The sequence below is a fragment of the Ambystoma mexicanum genome, chromosome 13, assembly GCF_040938575.1.
Source record: "Ambystoma mexicanum isolate Mex_15411 chromosome 13, UKY_AmexF1_1, whole genome shotgun sequence".
NCBI lineage: Eukaryota > Metazoa > Chordata > Amphibia > Caudata > Ambystomatidae > Ambystoma > Ambystoma mexicanum.
Genome location: NC_090938.1, coordinates 174,021,718 through 174,037,871, shown reverse-complemented (window position 1 = coordinate 174,037,871; position 16,154 = coordinate 174,021,718). Strand labels below are relative to the sequence as shown.

The 16,154-nt window shown below is 45.1% G+C and overlaps 1 protein-coding gene across 5 annotated transcripts in view; it reads right to left on the bottom strand.

Annotated features, from left to right (window-relative positions):
• Positions 1-1,626: 1,626 nt before the first annotated feature.
• LOC138521037 (omega-hydroxyceramide transacylase-like) overlaps positions 1,627-16,154 on the bottom strand; it is a 224,377-nt gene continuing 209,849 nt past the window's right edge. For 2 of the 5 annotated variants that reach the window (XM_069633550.1, XM_069633549.1), the window contains 2 exons: positions 15,462-15,583; positions 1,627-7,295 (listed from right to left, as the gene is read on the bottom strand). In XM_069633550.1, the coding sequence (XP_069489651.1) occupies positions 7,278-7,295; positions 15,462-15,583 (140 nt within the window). In that variant the 3' untranslated portion in view covers positions 1,627-7,277. Of the gene's footprint in view, positions 7,296-13,489; positions 13,771-15,461; positions 15,584-16,154 lie in introns of those variants that run through there. The other 3 variants (XM_069633548.1, XM_069633547.1, XM_069633551.1) reach the window with 3 other exon arrangements.

The window sequence follows — 16,154 nt, the reverse complement described above, 5'->3', positions numbered from 1 at the left end:
CTACGAAAAGACCTAACATAATCACCTAACAAAAGTCCTCACATAATCACCTAACAAAAGACCTCACATTATCACCTACCAAAAGACCCAACATAATCACCTACGAAAAGACCTAACATAACCACCTACCAAAAGACCTAACATAATCACCTACTTAAAGACCTAACATAATCACCTACGAAAAAGACCTTACATAATCACCTAACAAAAGACCTAACATAATAACCTAACAAAAGACCTAACATAATCACCAACAAACACAGGTATCACGTTCAGATGGAGATATGAATGGATGGTGGTCACTTTTGTTAAATGGTGAAAAATCCTCTATAGTGATTGCAGTGGTGGCATTTATGAATTTGATTCTACTGTGCGGCAAAACTATAAATCCTATAACAAAGCCTAACAATCCTAACGAGAAACCTTAAACTGATGGTTGGGGATCGATGAATCTATGAATTAATTTTGATCTATGTTTCTTCCAATGGCCAACTGACGAATGAACTTACGTGTTTAGGAACAAATGAAATAATCTCAAGACTTTGAGTAAATAGGAACGTGTTTTTCTTATTCTTTTGTAAAAAAAAATTGCAAAGTGCGATTAAATCAAATTAATAAAAAAAAATATATATATGAATGCACAGAGGGATAGCAGCACCATATGACAATATTTGGCATATTAGTCTGTGTCCTGTTTATGACACATCCTCAGACTGTTCAGTAATGATCCTGGTGTCTTTCCTCTACACGTAGTTTGCTGCAGAATTGTGAAAGAAAGGGAAGACCGCTAACAATCCACAGCAAAACAAAAAGAGCCTGTCACTTAAACAAGCTTGCAGAGTACATTAAAAAAAAATGCCATACCTGGCACGTCCCAATGAGAGCCCACACCTGTAAGAATAGCTTTGATGGCCATTTTGGGCTTTCCGACACAACTAGACATTAAGAGATGGCACATTGTACAGCCTGCAGACCCTCTTCCAGTGAGAGCGCAGGCCTTGTGTTCAAGAAAAGCTAGGAAACGCTGAGTACACGCCCAAACCTGATAAATGAATTTGTATTTGTATTTGGTGTTTATTGTTTTAGTTGAATATCAACTTTTTCAATATATCATTCATAGTTAGTTACATTTTCGATTGTACAGTATTTGTAGAATTTCATATTTCTTACACTCAGATTCTATAACATTTGATTATGCATTCGTATAGTGCTCCACCCAGTGTAAAAACGATCATCATAGTCAATAATTTTCCGCTAACCACACAGAAAATGTATCTCCAGGAGAGCATACCATCATTAATGTAGAACACACACAGAGGATTACAATATATTCAGTATTTTTCCAAATCTAAGTATTATCCCAAGCAGTGTTGAAACGATCAACAGAATCAATAATTTTCCACTAACCACACAGAGAATATTACGATGTTTTTTCAGATATTGTTTGAGAGATTTAAACTAAGCAAAAACTGTACAGTGGCAATATTCATTGCAACAATCGTTGAATTAAATATGTATAGCAACAGTTTCTCTTGATCCCGCATAGGTCTTTCTATGCAGAAATGTAAGTGCTGTTACAAAATCACAGCACCACACGCGAGAGAACAATGTAATGAACTGCAGCAATTGTTATTTTTATTGTTTTTGTTATTTTTTTATTTTGCATACGTGGGCTTTACAACCAGACCAACCAACATGAGTACTTAACACAATATAGGGATAGGGCCTTACACTATATATACATACTTCCAAAATGGAGGATATGGTCGACCCATTGTATGCGTGTCACGCTCCAGGTTTCAGGATGACGTCACTGATATAAAGGCCGCACGCATCACTTTCCGGGTTTCTGCCGACAATTCATCACTAGGATAATGCCGGAGGCCGTACAATAATGATAAAAACGATGAGTCCAAACCACTGCAATGCGTTCAGAGGTGTACACGTATACATGTATATTTAACATATTCCGGGCAACAGTGTTTAAGAGGCTGTAACCACTCCACGTTTGGGCTACCCTCCAACAATTTCCCTCTTTTTCACAGAACAGAGCCGGTCCACAGACCGACACAGACCACACGTCCCCGAGTTCCAGGTGTTCCCAGCTCAACAGCACTGCAGCAGGGCTATATATCCGCGACACAGTAATATACAAATGAGGGAAAGTAGGCATTGCATCCTTTTCTGCATGAAGGTGCTGCTATTCCAACAGGCAATTTCTATTTTATTGCCATAGCAGAGCAACGCCATACATTTCTATTTTGTATTGTCACAGACAGGTCACAAACAATTCGTAAATTGATGGCTGCAGGTGACATATCAGAAATGTAATTTGTCACCAGAAGAATTTTTCAACATGTTCGAGAAAGACAGCATCACTAGGAAAGACTGTTATTTAAAGCAGTCCTCCCTTGAAATATAAATATATATTCCCAACGATGCAAATATATGTTCCAATTTTACCAATATAAGAGTTCCCACCCCTTCAAACTACTGATGCACATATATGTTCTTTTGTTATAGGCACTCAGCAATTTCAACATCCGAGAGCCCCTGAAGAAGATCCCAGCATGCATATAGGGGACTGAAACATGTTGTTCAGCTTTATAGGAATCTCCATCATACTTACCAGTGTTAGAATTATACACTACAGATCCTAAAATATTTTGAAAAACTTCGATTCATCGTACAGAATTTTGTGTATTTGTCTTTTTCTGTGTAAGGTTGACACAGGGTGTTTAATTGTGTAATTTTCTGATACTTGATCATTTATTGGTGACACGTATTTCATTTGTGACTGTTGATGTATGTCTACAACAATGATTTGTCATATGTTACATACTTACATGTATTTATTAAAATGATGTTTTAATCATTAATATTGGGTAGCATTCAAATACTTATAGGTCCTAAGATATATTTGGTTTCCCATAGGATGTTTCTCAAAAGAAAGGGTAATCAACAGTAGGAGCTCTGTAATTACTAGGGTCATCTGTTCATGATATTTAGGGATACAGAGAAGGCAAACAAAAAACACAAGTGATTTACAATGGTGACATCGACATGGTTGGGGGGGGGGCAGTGGGGAGTCCTGCAAACTAAAGCGGCATTGTTTACAAATATGCAACATTTTATTAATATGCAGCACTGTAAGGAGTGGTATAGATAGATGGGGGAGGCCACGCTCTGCCTTTGGGCGGTATGTGTGATTTGTAAGCCGAACAAAGAGATCCACAGTCGTGCTGGCTTTGATTGTATTGTGCAGTGGGTTCCAAGGGCGCAGGGCAAGTAGGGAAAAAGAGCAGAAGCCAAGGAGGCTCTGGGGTGTCAGGATGAGTGCAGAGAAGGAGCGAAGGGAATGAAATGGTGAGTAGCTAAGGATACAGTCAACCAATACCATACCACTGATAGCTTTGTAGACTAGAGAGGACATTTGAAAACCGAGTGTTTTGTAATGAAGAACAAACCAGAATGGTGCTAGCAGGTAGAAGTGGCGAGGATCTGGGTAGGTGGAAGAGAAAGCGGGTAGCGAATTTGAGGAATTTTTCGGAGAGGAAGGTGTGAAGAGGAAGGCCAAGGTGTAGGCATGAGCAGTAGTAGAGTTTGCAGACCATAAGTGTGAAGATTACAGTATTTGTAAAGTAGTGATTAAAAAGTGGGCAGTGTTTCTGAATGTTGAGAAGGTTAATTCAAGCAGCAGACATGGGGTAGTGATGATTTGTCGCAGTTGAAGTTCATTTACTGTCAAAGAGGGCCCTACGTTTGCGAGCATCAGGCAAGTGAGCAAGATAAACAGGCTGGAAAGAGATAGGAGAGGGATGGGGATTAATGGCGTTGTGAGCCTGAGGAAAGATGACTTCCGTTTCTGAAGAGATCAGCATGGGGAAGCGGTGAGCCCTCCCATGACAGATTTCAGTGAGATAGTTGACATTATTTCCAAGATTCCTGAGGTGAAGGAGGGAAAGGAGGACATGATTGAGTGCTGTTAACAAAGAGATGATAGTGAAAGCCAAAGGACAAGATAACATGGTACCCAGAACTTGAAACCCAACGGCCATTGACAAGCCATCAGGGAGGTTAAAATGGCAAATTCTTTAGAGTGGTGCTGAATCCCCTCGAGATACTGTGCTTCCTTTTCAGTAATGCCTCCAGGGATACAGTTACAGTAGCCCAGAAGTGATAAATTGCCAAGGCATGTGATGGAGTTGCATTAGTTGCCGGATCATCAGGAATAGCATTAGGCGGAGGTTTGATTTCGAGTCCAATTGTGGGTATCAGATTTGAGGATGTGAGATCACATGCAAATCAAACACATCAGAGTGTAACCAAACACCTATGTCTTAACTTTCTTCATCCCAGAGGGGAGGCACGCCACTCCTGTGGCCACTCAAAGGGGCAATTGCCTTATTAAGTGTTGCGATTCACCAAATTCTATGTTCACCAATTCAACAAAGGTTGCTTTCCCAAATTCGAAAGTGGAGGCATTTCTGGTTGTCCCTGTATTAAGCTCCTTTGTTTAGACAGACAAGGAGGTTTTGAATGGCATCAACATGAACATTGAGAATGAGTGATCCACCAAGCTTAATGATGCGCAAAGATACCGAGTAGTTGAAAGGGTGTGGTAGATCCTTTGAGGACTGTTCAGAAGATCTTGATGGATTGCAGTGTATTACCAATTCTTACCATTTTGCTCCATTTATGCAGGTCGGACTTGATTCAGTCTAAGGCTAGTGCTGACACCTCAAATTAACTTGCAAGACAGTGGAGGAGGGTGGGTGGTTGATTACATGGTCCACATCGACTCCCTGGCTCCTGCCCTGGCTGCAATCACTCCTTCGCCACTGGAGTCTTCCCAACCCCCCCTGAAGCACTCCCTTGCGCACCCTCTACTTAAGAAACGCTCTGCCGACCCCCTCCTGCCCGGCTAACTATCGCCCAATATCCATTACTCCCTTCCTGGGCAAGCTCCTGGAGAAACTGGTCAACTCCCAGCTTAATCTCCACACTGAATCTGTTGGTTGTCTTTGTGACCATCAGTCTGGCTTCAGAGCTGCCAGAAGCATGGAAATGGTGCTCCTGAACATCCGTGAAGAACTGCTCTCCAACCTTGACTCTAACAACCCTTGCGTCCTCATCTTGCTTGTTCTCTCTTCTGCCTTTGACACTGTCAACCATGCCATCCTGCTCAACCGTCTCCGTGATAACCTGGGAGTCACTGGTCAGGCTCTGGCGTGGCTGACTTCTTTCCTCTCTGACCGACCCTTCCAGGTCCTCTCTGCTATCTTTCCCACTACCTGTGGTGTCCCCCAGGGATCTAACCTCTCTCCTTGGCTGTTCAACCAATACCTGGCACTCCTTGCCCACTGCATCGCCGCTCTCTGCCCAAACTTTCAGTGCTATGCGGATGACACCCAGCTCATTTTCAGGCTACCCTCGGCCTCCTCCTCTCCTTCTCTCATCTCTGACTGTCTGTCTGCTATCCAGGAGTGGTGTGCCGCCAATGACCTCTGCCTTAATGCCAGTAAGACAGAGTCTCCTCATCGGCACACCCGCTCCCTCCTTCCCTGTAGCTCTCTGGCCGGCCTCTCTTGGCCCTCTTCCTGCTCCCACCTGCAAGGCTAAAAATCTCAGGGTCATCTTCGACTCCACACTCTCCTTCTCTCCTCACATCTCTGACATCTCTATGAAGTCACACTACCAGCTGCACCGCCTCAGAGGTATTTTTCCTTTCCTCTCCTTCCCCCAGAAGCTCACTGTCTCCAGAGCTCTGGTTCTCTCTAGGCTGACTATTGCAACAGCCTCTTTCTAAATCTGCCTGCTCTACTCTCTGCCCTCTGCAACTTATCCAGAACAGGACTACGAGACTTGTCCTTGGCCTCAAGCCCAGGGATCAAATCTCTCAAGGACTGAAATCTCTGCACTGGCTCCCAGTGGCTGCGAGGATTAAGTTCAAAACCCTCTGCATCACCCACAAGCCCTTCTGGGGCCTGGGGCCTCAATACCTTTAACTCTCTCTTCCTAAATATCTTCCTTCTCGAGCTCTTCACTCATCCGCCTACAACTCCCTCAGGGTCATTCGCTTCTCCAAGCAACGAGTTGGTGGTAGATCTCTTTCTTCGGCTGGGTGCCTCCCTCTGGAACAGCCTCCCTGCCTAAATTAAACTTGAGGAGAAGCATCTCCGGTTCCGGAAACACCCCAACACCTTTCTCTTTGCTTCTGCTTTTTCTCCTCCTCTCCTCTGCTGACCTCTTGGCTGTAACCTGAATTGCACAGGTTACCTGGACACCCTCTGATCTCGGGCCCGCGTCCCTACCCCGCCAGTGTCTCACACCTCCACTGCCCACCTGACAACCCCCGCGCTTGGTGACTGTTTCTGTATCTCTACAGTCCCCCTACTTGCACTTGCCACATGTTGGCCGTTACTTATTGTTATCATCTTGTACTGCACTGTCCCTGCCCCTTTCCCTTGCGCAATCTGAATGACACCTGGCCTAGTAGGATCGTTGTCCGTCCTCCCTTTGTTCCCCTCCCATGCCTCATCGCGCCTTGAAGCACTTGTGCATAGGCGCGTTATAAATGCCATATCATATCATATCACTATATGATACCCTCAATATAATAAAGGTATGCAAGGCATAGTTCTTTTCGGAGAAAGTGTTTCCTTACTAATTAACCTAATTATTATTACAAAGTTATCCTGGTGCAAGGCTCTCTCTGTGACAGATCCTTGTGATTTTGAACATATCATCTAATCTGAAGCAGGGATTCATTTCTTATAATGTTAGTTTTAAACTAAACTATAGTTATCAATATTATTAGGACTCCATTGGGTGCAGGAATGAGGCAGATTTCACAACCATGAGGGCTTTGGGGCTTTAAGGCCAATTGACAGATATTTGGTGGACTTTGAGCAGTTTCCTTTAAATATGTCTTGAACTAAAAATAAGAGGACTCTGGGGGTGGACATGTAACGTCTGTGCATTTATAAACATTTTGATGTGGCGGTTGGTCACGAGCAAAGTACAAAATTAACATATTTAGGCATAATGACACTAAAGTGCAGTTGAGACATGTAACACAGTCAAGAGATAGACGCATAGCTTACAATTTGAGGTTTCTGAAACATTCTCAAAGGATGTCCAATGTCGTTTCCCAGGATGTGGACCCTGGAATTGTAAAAGTGCTGCATATAAGCTGAATATATATAACAAAATGAAATTGGTTATTCAGTCTCAGGCAGAGAGAGATATTTTGGTGGCAACCATTATAGTAATTCTCAGTCGCCCGGAGAAACCTGAAATAAAGAAGAAATACAAGTTTGAGCTGGTTACACAGGTTGATTTTTTTTGTCCTTAGAAATAGCTTAAATCTCACGGTACATTCAGCGAAGTAACCTGTGTGGTCTTGGCATATTAATATCAATAAATACATTTTATCAGTCACATAGAGGAAGAGCAGAGTATGCAAGCACACGCCAGCGAGAGGAAGAACATGGCAACCAAGAATCCTGCAGACCAACACTTGTCAAAATGAACATCCCAACTCAAACGATATGTACAGTTCTTCGAACTAGTGCTCAGTCTTTCTGTAAGCAGTCCCAATTACGCAGACAACAAACAGTAAAAAAGCAAATAGCCCAGGATTAAACAGTTTGGTCAAGTTAGCAGCAGACTATTATACATCAGCTCAGTGCCAGACCAAATCTCTTACTGCATTAGATGTATTTTTTTATCAGAGATACAACTGGAAACTCCCATTGCTCTATAATGTAGCTTTTTTGACATAAGGAGGCTAGTAATTAGTTCAGCGAATAAAGCGTTCATCGCAGAAATCAGTGTTCAGCATTCAGGGCATTGGACTGACTCAGACCATAATGCTTTAGAGGTGGATACATTAAGTCCCATTAATCTAGCTGATAACACTTATTACGGTGCTTAGTATCAGGAGGGATCTGGCATGAAGCATGAAAGAAATGTGATATTCGTACCCGGAGAGGGGTGCTCAGCCAATCAGGTGGCTGGAAACACGGGCGAGAAGTGCCAGTGTCCCACCCGTGTGCCGACAGCCACCCGAGCCCCTTCACCAAGCTCCGCCATTTTGATATCCTCAAAGACCCCCTAGCCACACCCTGTTGCCTCCCCCGCCCCACCTCCCCCTTCCACGCACCTCTCGTTCCCCAAGACATCCAACATCCCTTGTCGCACCCCCTCACTCCATACCCACTTAACTACTGAGACATGACCCATCCCCACCGACCACCACCACGAGGAGCCGTTGCCGTGGCCTCCCAACCCTAGGATGGCCGCCACAACACGGAGCCACCTTTGTTGATCTTAGTTGCCTAGCAACCTTCCTGCTCCGTGTTAATAGGTTGTAAGGTGAGCCGGAGGCGGAAGCCGGCCCACCTCACCTAAGGCCCACAGAACTGAAGGCCCCCTTCCTGTCTGCACCTCAGCCTGCTGCATTCACCCACAGGGCTGGAGCCCGACAGCAACAGCAAGAAGAGAGCTGCCTTTCCCGCGAGGCCCGCTCGCTGCAGGGTGAGCTAGACGCCGACTCCTTCATTTCACCGGGATCAGCAGAACAACTGATGCTGCACTTCGCTGTGCGATCTACTGCCTTAGTTGCACCCCAAGAAGGCCACAACATACAGGACATGACCCATCACAACCGACCACCACCACGAGGAGCCGTTGCCGTGGCCTCCCAACCCTAAGATGGCTGCCACAACATGGAGCCACCTTTGTTGATCTTGGTTGCCTAGCAACCTTCCTGCTCCATGTTAATAGGTTGTAAGGTAAGCCGGAGGCGGAACCCGGCCCACCTCACCTAAGGCCCACAGAACCCAAGGCCCCCTTCCTGTCTGCACCTGTCCGCACCGGCAGTACGGCGCAGGTCGGTACCGTCGTGACTTCATAGTCTTTTGTCCATTCCCCTGAAGGGGGAGAGTGCTGGAGCACTAATTCCAAAGACCACGATCGACGTAATCACACAGCCCTGCAGTACACCACAGGTACCTTTCAGCTGACCTATCTGCCTACGTGGCCATAGACATCTTGTACTTTATCGCCACGCGCGGCTTCACTGTTACCTGTGCCCTGAGACTTGCTTGTGCACAGCATTCGTAAAGCCTGTCACGCACGTTCCTACCTTTGCAAGCCGGCCTGCGTCTTCTTGGCTACCTTTATACATAATGTCTTGCATATGTTACCAGTACTTGCAACCTGCTAGCACTAGCCGTGATTCTGTGCCCTGCCTACCAGTTCATCCTGTATTTGTGCAAAGCTTGCCTACACTATTACTGTGTTTGTCCTATTCCGTGTCTGCCTATGCCCATGCTAGCTAATTAAATTGCCCTTGCACAGCTTGGTCACTGCGCCACTTATGATCGGCTGCCACTCTAGGCCTACTGCATTAGCGTTATACCAGTCAAATTGAACTGTACCCAGTGTGCCACATTGGCAGATTGCCAGTCCTTTGTTTTTAGCATATATCCCACGCATTTTTGCTTATATTCCATGCAAGTGTATCTCAATTGCTTCCTGCTTAGCTTGATCACTGTACCTCTTGATTGGTTGCTTCTCTAGACCTGCTACATTCATGCCCTCTTAGTCAAAACGAACTGCATTTACGGTGACCCACGAGGCATCTGACTTGTACACTACCTAGCCCTCTCATTGCGCATCTACTAGACACCACCCTATGCCGGTATTTGTACCTGCTTGCCAGCCTATCCTACCTCTTATTGCACTCACCTGCACAATTGGTTCTGACCTACTGTCTAGACAGATAACATCAGTTCTTCTCCTACTTCACTTTACCTTCAATTTAGCCCTTAAAATGCATTGCACCTCTGATAAACATCACTTATCCTCACCTGATAGTGCACCAAAGCATGCCCCCCTGTCCACCCGGCATTTCGCCACGTACTTATTGCTCACCTTTCAGATCCTAACCTGGTCACCGCTCTTCACCTTCACCGCACAGTTCTATGTCTCGCCCACCCCCACAACTAGTATAACGACATTTCCTGAACGACCTATCGCGCTCATTATGACAGCTTCTAACCCTTATCTAAACGATCCCGCCCTCTGGCTACTACACTTCGCCACCAAACCTAACCCCAATCAACCATGCCCTACTAGCATTAGAAATTCCAGTCTCGGCTCGCTCCTGCGCCACCTACCTCTACATCAACCGACAACAATCAACAACTCAGTTACACCCGCTAGACACTACACTATGCCTGTCAGAGGCACTCTGAACCCCACTGCGGGCTCCTCTCTATCTCAGGCACACACCGCGACCAACTGTCCACCACTGCCTCATCACATAATATCGACCTCACCTAAACATTCCAGTCAACCCTGCGCCTCATCAGTCAGAAACCTAAGACTACCCTCTAGGTGTCACCACTGGTCCTACCAGAGATCAATCCCACACTCAACATAATCTCAAACTCCATCGACAACAAAACCACGGCCCACTCGGATCCTAAAATCGACTCTCCTCCTCTTGTTCACAATGCAACCACGGCCCCCAAACTCAAAGGTGCGATCACCAACGCACGCTCCGTCCCTGCACACGCCTTAGATAATGCAGATCTCATTGTCAATGAAAATCTAGACTTTCTCGCAATCACAGAAACTTGGCTGCATGCAGCATTCGGCCCTTCTTTGACCCTGGCCATCCCTGACAACTATTCCATTATCAGGTGCGACAGGGACACCAACCAAACTAAGGGGGGTGGACTAGCCTTCATATTTAAGAGCTCGCTTAACATCAGAGCTGCCAAAAGCATGCGGCTGCCATCAGCAGAATTACTGTCTATCAAACAGCCAATCACACCTAATCACACAGCCACTGTTCATCTCATCTACAGGCCCCCTGGCCCTACCTTATCATTTGCAGAGGACCTGTCTTCTATCTTAGCTACCAGCACTAAGCCTAACTCGCAAATCATTATACTGGGAGACTTCAATTTAGGCTACCAAGATATGAATGACGCTAACGCCACTGACCTAGTCCTGGCCGACTTCGGTCTCACCCAACACGTCAACGAGCCCACCCACATCAAGGGTCGCACTCTTGACTGGGTTTCGGACATGAACTGTGCGCTTAACGTCACCTCTGTGTCGCCATGCGCCTGGTCTGATCACCATAAAATATAATTCTCCATTAATTCTAGCCCAACTACAGATAAACCTAACGTTGCCCCTCCCACCTCCACACGCAACAAAAAGGACATTACGGTTGAAATATTACTCCCACTCATCCTTCCTCTTTTGAACTCGGTGTCCACCACATGCTCGGACCCCACAGCGCTAGTAGACATCTACAACCGTGCCATGCTAAAAGCCCTTAACACCATTGCCCCCCTCAAACTGCGCAAACAAAAAACGCGGCTCCACCTTAATTCTTGCTTTACCCCGCACCTACGCGATTTGCGTAACGAAAAAAGAAAAGCTGAGGCTCATTGGAAAAGCTCACCTTCTCTAGTCAACAAAAACAACCTTACCACAGCCTCCCTCACCTACAAGGAAGCCATCCTAGTTGCAAAAAAGGAAGTTTATAACAAAAGGATCATTCAAGCCCAATCAAATACCAAGGAACTCTTTAAGATCCTCAAAGAACTTGAGTCGCCTGTTGCCCCGCTTGATACGGTCAGCCCAGACACAGATTGGTGCTCCAATATTCAAAAGGCACTGCTTGACAAAATGGCCATGCTCCAAGCTAAAATTAATACTAAAAAAGCCACCTCCCTGACTCAACCGGTAAACCCCCGTCCTATAAAACCCCACACGACCTTGCCCCATTCATTACCTCATTTATTAATGCCTCCTTCAAATCGGGCACTGTAACTGACAACCTTAAGGATGCTTGGGTCATTCCTTTAATCAAAAAACCCAATCTTGATCCCAGTAATCCTTCTAACTACAGGCCCATCACCACGGTGCCTTACCTTCTCATAATTCTGGATCGTGCAGCTTATCTCCAAATCCAGGACTATCTTGAAACCAACAATCTCTTAGGGCTTAGACAATCTGGCTTCCGTCCCAGACACGGTACAGAGACAGCCCTTATTGATTTGAAAACCCAAATTGAGGAGCTGAAAGACAAGGGCAAACTGGCGCTCCTGCTCCTCCTTGATCTTTCAGCAGCCTTTGATTTGGTCGATCACCAAATCCTCTCCCACCACCTCAAAATTGCGCCCCACTTCTCTGACGCAGCCACGTCCTGAATCAGCTCCTTTCTGGCAAACAGAACCATGAGGGTCTTCTCTCCCCTAGCCGCAGCAGATCCAGCCCACGTCCCGTGCGGAGTTCCACAAGGATCTTGTGTTTCTCCCACACTTTATAACGTGTTTACTAAACCGCTCTTTGATATACTTGACTATCTGGGTGTCTCCTACACTAATTATGCGGATGACACCCAGATACTCATCCCTATCACTGGCGATTATGTAACAGATGCTAAAGTGCTCATTGGAGTATACACTGTCATCCAGGCCTGGATGGCTCATCATGGGCTTTGCCTTAATGATGAAAAGACTGAACTAATCATTCTTGGCTCCCAATACAAACTCACGAAACTTGACCCCAAATATAAGTCCTTCATCATTGATGGGAACGATATCTAAGTCTCCAACGTCACAAAAACTCTTGGAATTTATCTAGACTCCACTCTGTCCCTCAATCGTCAAACCAACGCCGTTGTCTCAGCATCATCCTATACTTGCAAATTGATTACAGCATGTCGCCCCTTTCTGACAACTGAGAACTGTCTAATTCTCGCCAGAACCCTCATCATGTCCAAAATCGATTACTGCAGCGCCCTTTACCTTGGGACTAGTCAAAAAAACATCGACAAACTCCAGGTCACATAGAACAACGCCATAAGGGCAGCTCTTAATGTTCCCAGGCGCTCACACATATCTAACACGAGACGCAATTTGCACTAGCTACCCATCACTCAACGCATATCCCTCAAAGCTCTTGTACTAACACACAAGGCCCAGAACAACGCAGCTCCGGCTTACCTTTCCACGCGCTTCACACAACACACAACAACTAGACCTCTAAGATCTTCTCAGGCCCAAACGCTGACTATTCCTAGCTTCAAGCTTCAGACAGCTGGAGACTCGAGCTTCCCAGTCTCGCGGCTAATCTTTGTAACACCCTACCGAATGCTCTCAGAAATGTTCCGCACATCCACTCCTTCAAAGCTAAAACTAAATTGTGGTTACATGAACGGGATGCCCTAGCCTCCTCATCATAATCTCTACACCTTGCCAATCTCATTACTGTTTGCTCACTGTACTTAGAACGCTTCGGCTGTATATTCCGACTTGTTCCTTCCTCTATATTCGTTGCTCTGAACGTTATGTAAAAATGTGTTAAATGTCTATTGTTTCTATCTGCTGTAACCTGTAACTTCCTCTTCAATATGCGCCCGATGCGCCTCTCTATTCGATACTCTGAACTCTATGTAAATATGTGCTAAATATACATTGTATCTATTTGCTGGAACCTGTAACTGCATTTTAAACATGCGCCCAGATGCCCCAAGGGCAAGGTGCGCACTACAAATAAACAAAATACAAAAATACAAATACTGCTTTCTGCTCCGGTCGTGGCACTGTGTTCCTGTCCTCAGTATACACCACAGAAATAGAAGAAGGAAACGGATCCTTTTCCAGCTACCAAGGCAGCAACCATCTTTTTTTCCAACTGAGATTGGGATAGCGCAATACATACCGAGCACATCTCCTGTGCAAAAAAAAAACGATTTCAACTATTCACACCCCAAACATATACCAGGGTGCGAATTGGTATCAGCTCTGCTTCAGGGCAAGTACATGCCGGTAATTGGCCCTGATCCCTCACTGGGGACCTGGCTTCACTCGGGCCTAGCTTAGCTTCGGCTGGCGGGATGTTAACCAGCATGGTATTCCCCATGAAGTGGGGCTGGTAAATCCATGAGCATTACTGCAGCCCTCAAGCCAGTTTTATATTCTGAGTTTGAAATTTAAGTCTACAACATTTTATCAACTCATCCATCGGCCTCTGCCTCGGTGAAGCCAGCAACTTGCTCTAATATTTTAGATGTTTACGGATGATGTTCAGCTCCATCTGCTATGGCAAATAACATGTTCAGCCAGGCCAACATCTCAAATAGATTGAGGTTTAGTGCCATATCCAGAGTGACCAGCCCCCAACTGTCCGAAAGGCAAGAGCCCACAAGGACAACAGATGTGACCTTTGTGTATGTTTCCAATAGCCATGACCAGCCAAAATCACCCAGCCCATTCTGCCACAGCCTCTGGAAAGTGGACTTTTGGATTTTGTGAATCTGATCTTTTCACAGCCAACCTCCTGCAAACTGGGGTAGAGCAGGGAAGCAATGCCCATCTCCTTGTGATGTTGGTGGTGGGGTTGGCAACAATGCAGTGTAGGGGTTGAAGGTCCCTTCCTCAAGCAGCGTGCATTTACAGCATAACTTGTGAATCCATTTACATTGCAGTTATTTTCATTATGTGCATGACAACAGTGAGCAATTAGTAGCAAACTCCACAGTTTTTAATTTTTCAGAAGCATGGAATAGACATTTGCCATGCACTGCCATAAAGGCACAGCTGCTGTCCATAAAATGGCAAATATTGCCAGTGTCTGGTAAATGCATATCGAATGCCTATATACAAGAAATAATGATTACCCAATCCTTGTTTTAACAGGAATCCTGTGGAAGGAATCAATGGACGGGAGGATAGCTCAGGGGCAACACGCTCGCCTTGGAAGCAAGACGACACAGAGCAACACAGGTTCGATCCCCGGGTTCACACTTAGAAACCTCTGGGTATTAAGCCTGTTATAAATTACCAATCACAATGTCCTCTGACATTTGGGTGATTTAGAGTGTTATAAAAAATGAAATCAAATCAATGTGAGAATACACACATTGCTTATAAATAGTGTCCGAAGGCACACTTTTCAAAGACATTTTACTACAATTAAACTCTCTCTCAGAAGATTGCCCGGACATAAAAATGACAATGAAATTTCAATGGCCCCACAGCAGCACAAAGTTTTATGTTACTACTTGAAACAACTAGCTTGAGGGTGTGTTTTAGACTCGGATTGTCATGCAGTCGGTTGAATGTTGACAATTCAGCATGGCTATGGGCGGTCAATGGTTCGGTAAAAGCCCAACAGCACTCACAAGCTAGCTGTTTCTCCCTCCTATGCCGATAGTCTCAGTTTATAGGTTGCACCAAAGCCCTACCAAATAGCAACATTTAAACACAGCGTGCAAAGAATACGATTGTGACTGATGATTTAATACATAATACTGTCCGACCTACCTATATAAAGAGATTTAAATAATTAACAAGTTACTAGCTGTTATAAAGAAAACAGTTTACATTATGATGTCCTAAAATAGTTGTATGAAGTGGGCCTACCTTAGGCTGCAAACGTGATGACGTTTTCAACTGGAGCGTATTGGACAAAAGGCGCTGTGATATGACTTCAACCAAAGTTCCCATTAGTCCAGACTTCTTCTGACGTTCGCAGACATTTATCGCTGAATTACAAACAAGATGGCGGCATCAACACATATAGCTCATATGCTGGAAGACTCCATCTCAAAATCGTATTTTTCCTAAAACATGTATTTAATGTGTTCGGGTTTCGTACAACACAATTTGTTTTGTCTCTGCAGTGTGCATAGAGTTGTACAGTAAAAACACACACAATATCAACATTGATCTGTAAACATGTAAAACAAAGGGGGGGGGGGGGTCTGGGAATCTCTCTACCAGCACAAATACAGCCCAATGACCTGTTCTTGGGTGAATAACCCCTGGGAGAGACTCTACCAAGTTTTTAGCTCAGTGTCCCTTTCACACGGAAGAAATTTCCCCGCATATCAGCCTTTGTCCTGCCCAAGGGAAGTCCAGCACCGAAATTCTAGGCAATTCTCCTCTGAACAAGAGTACCATCACTAACCCCATACACGTGTTTCAGCCTTGTTGGGCATCATCAGTGAGGTGAAACTGTTGCCTCTCTAAGAACATGTATCCATGCATCAATAGTGTGTCCCTAATTTCTATATTCTTCTAGTCTGTCTGTATAAAAATGCCTATAAATCCAAG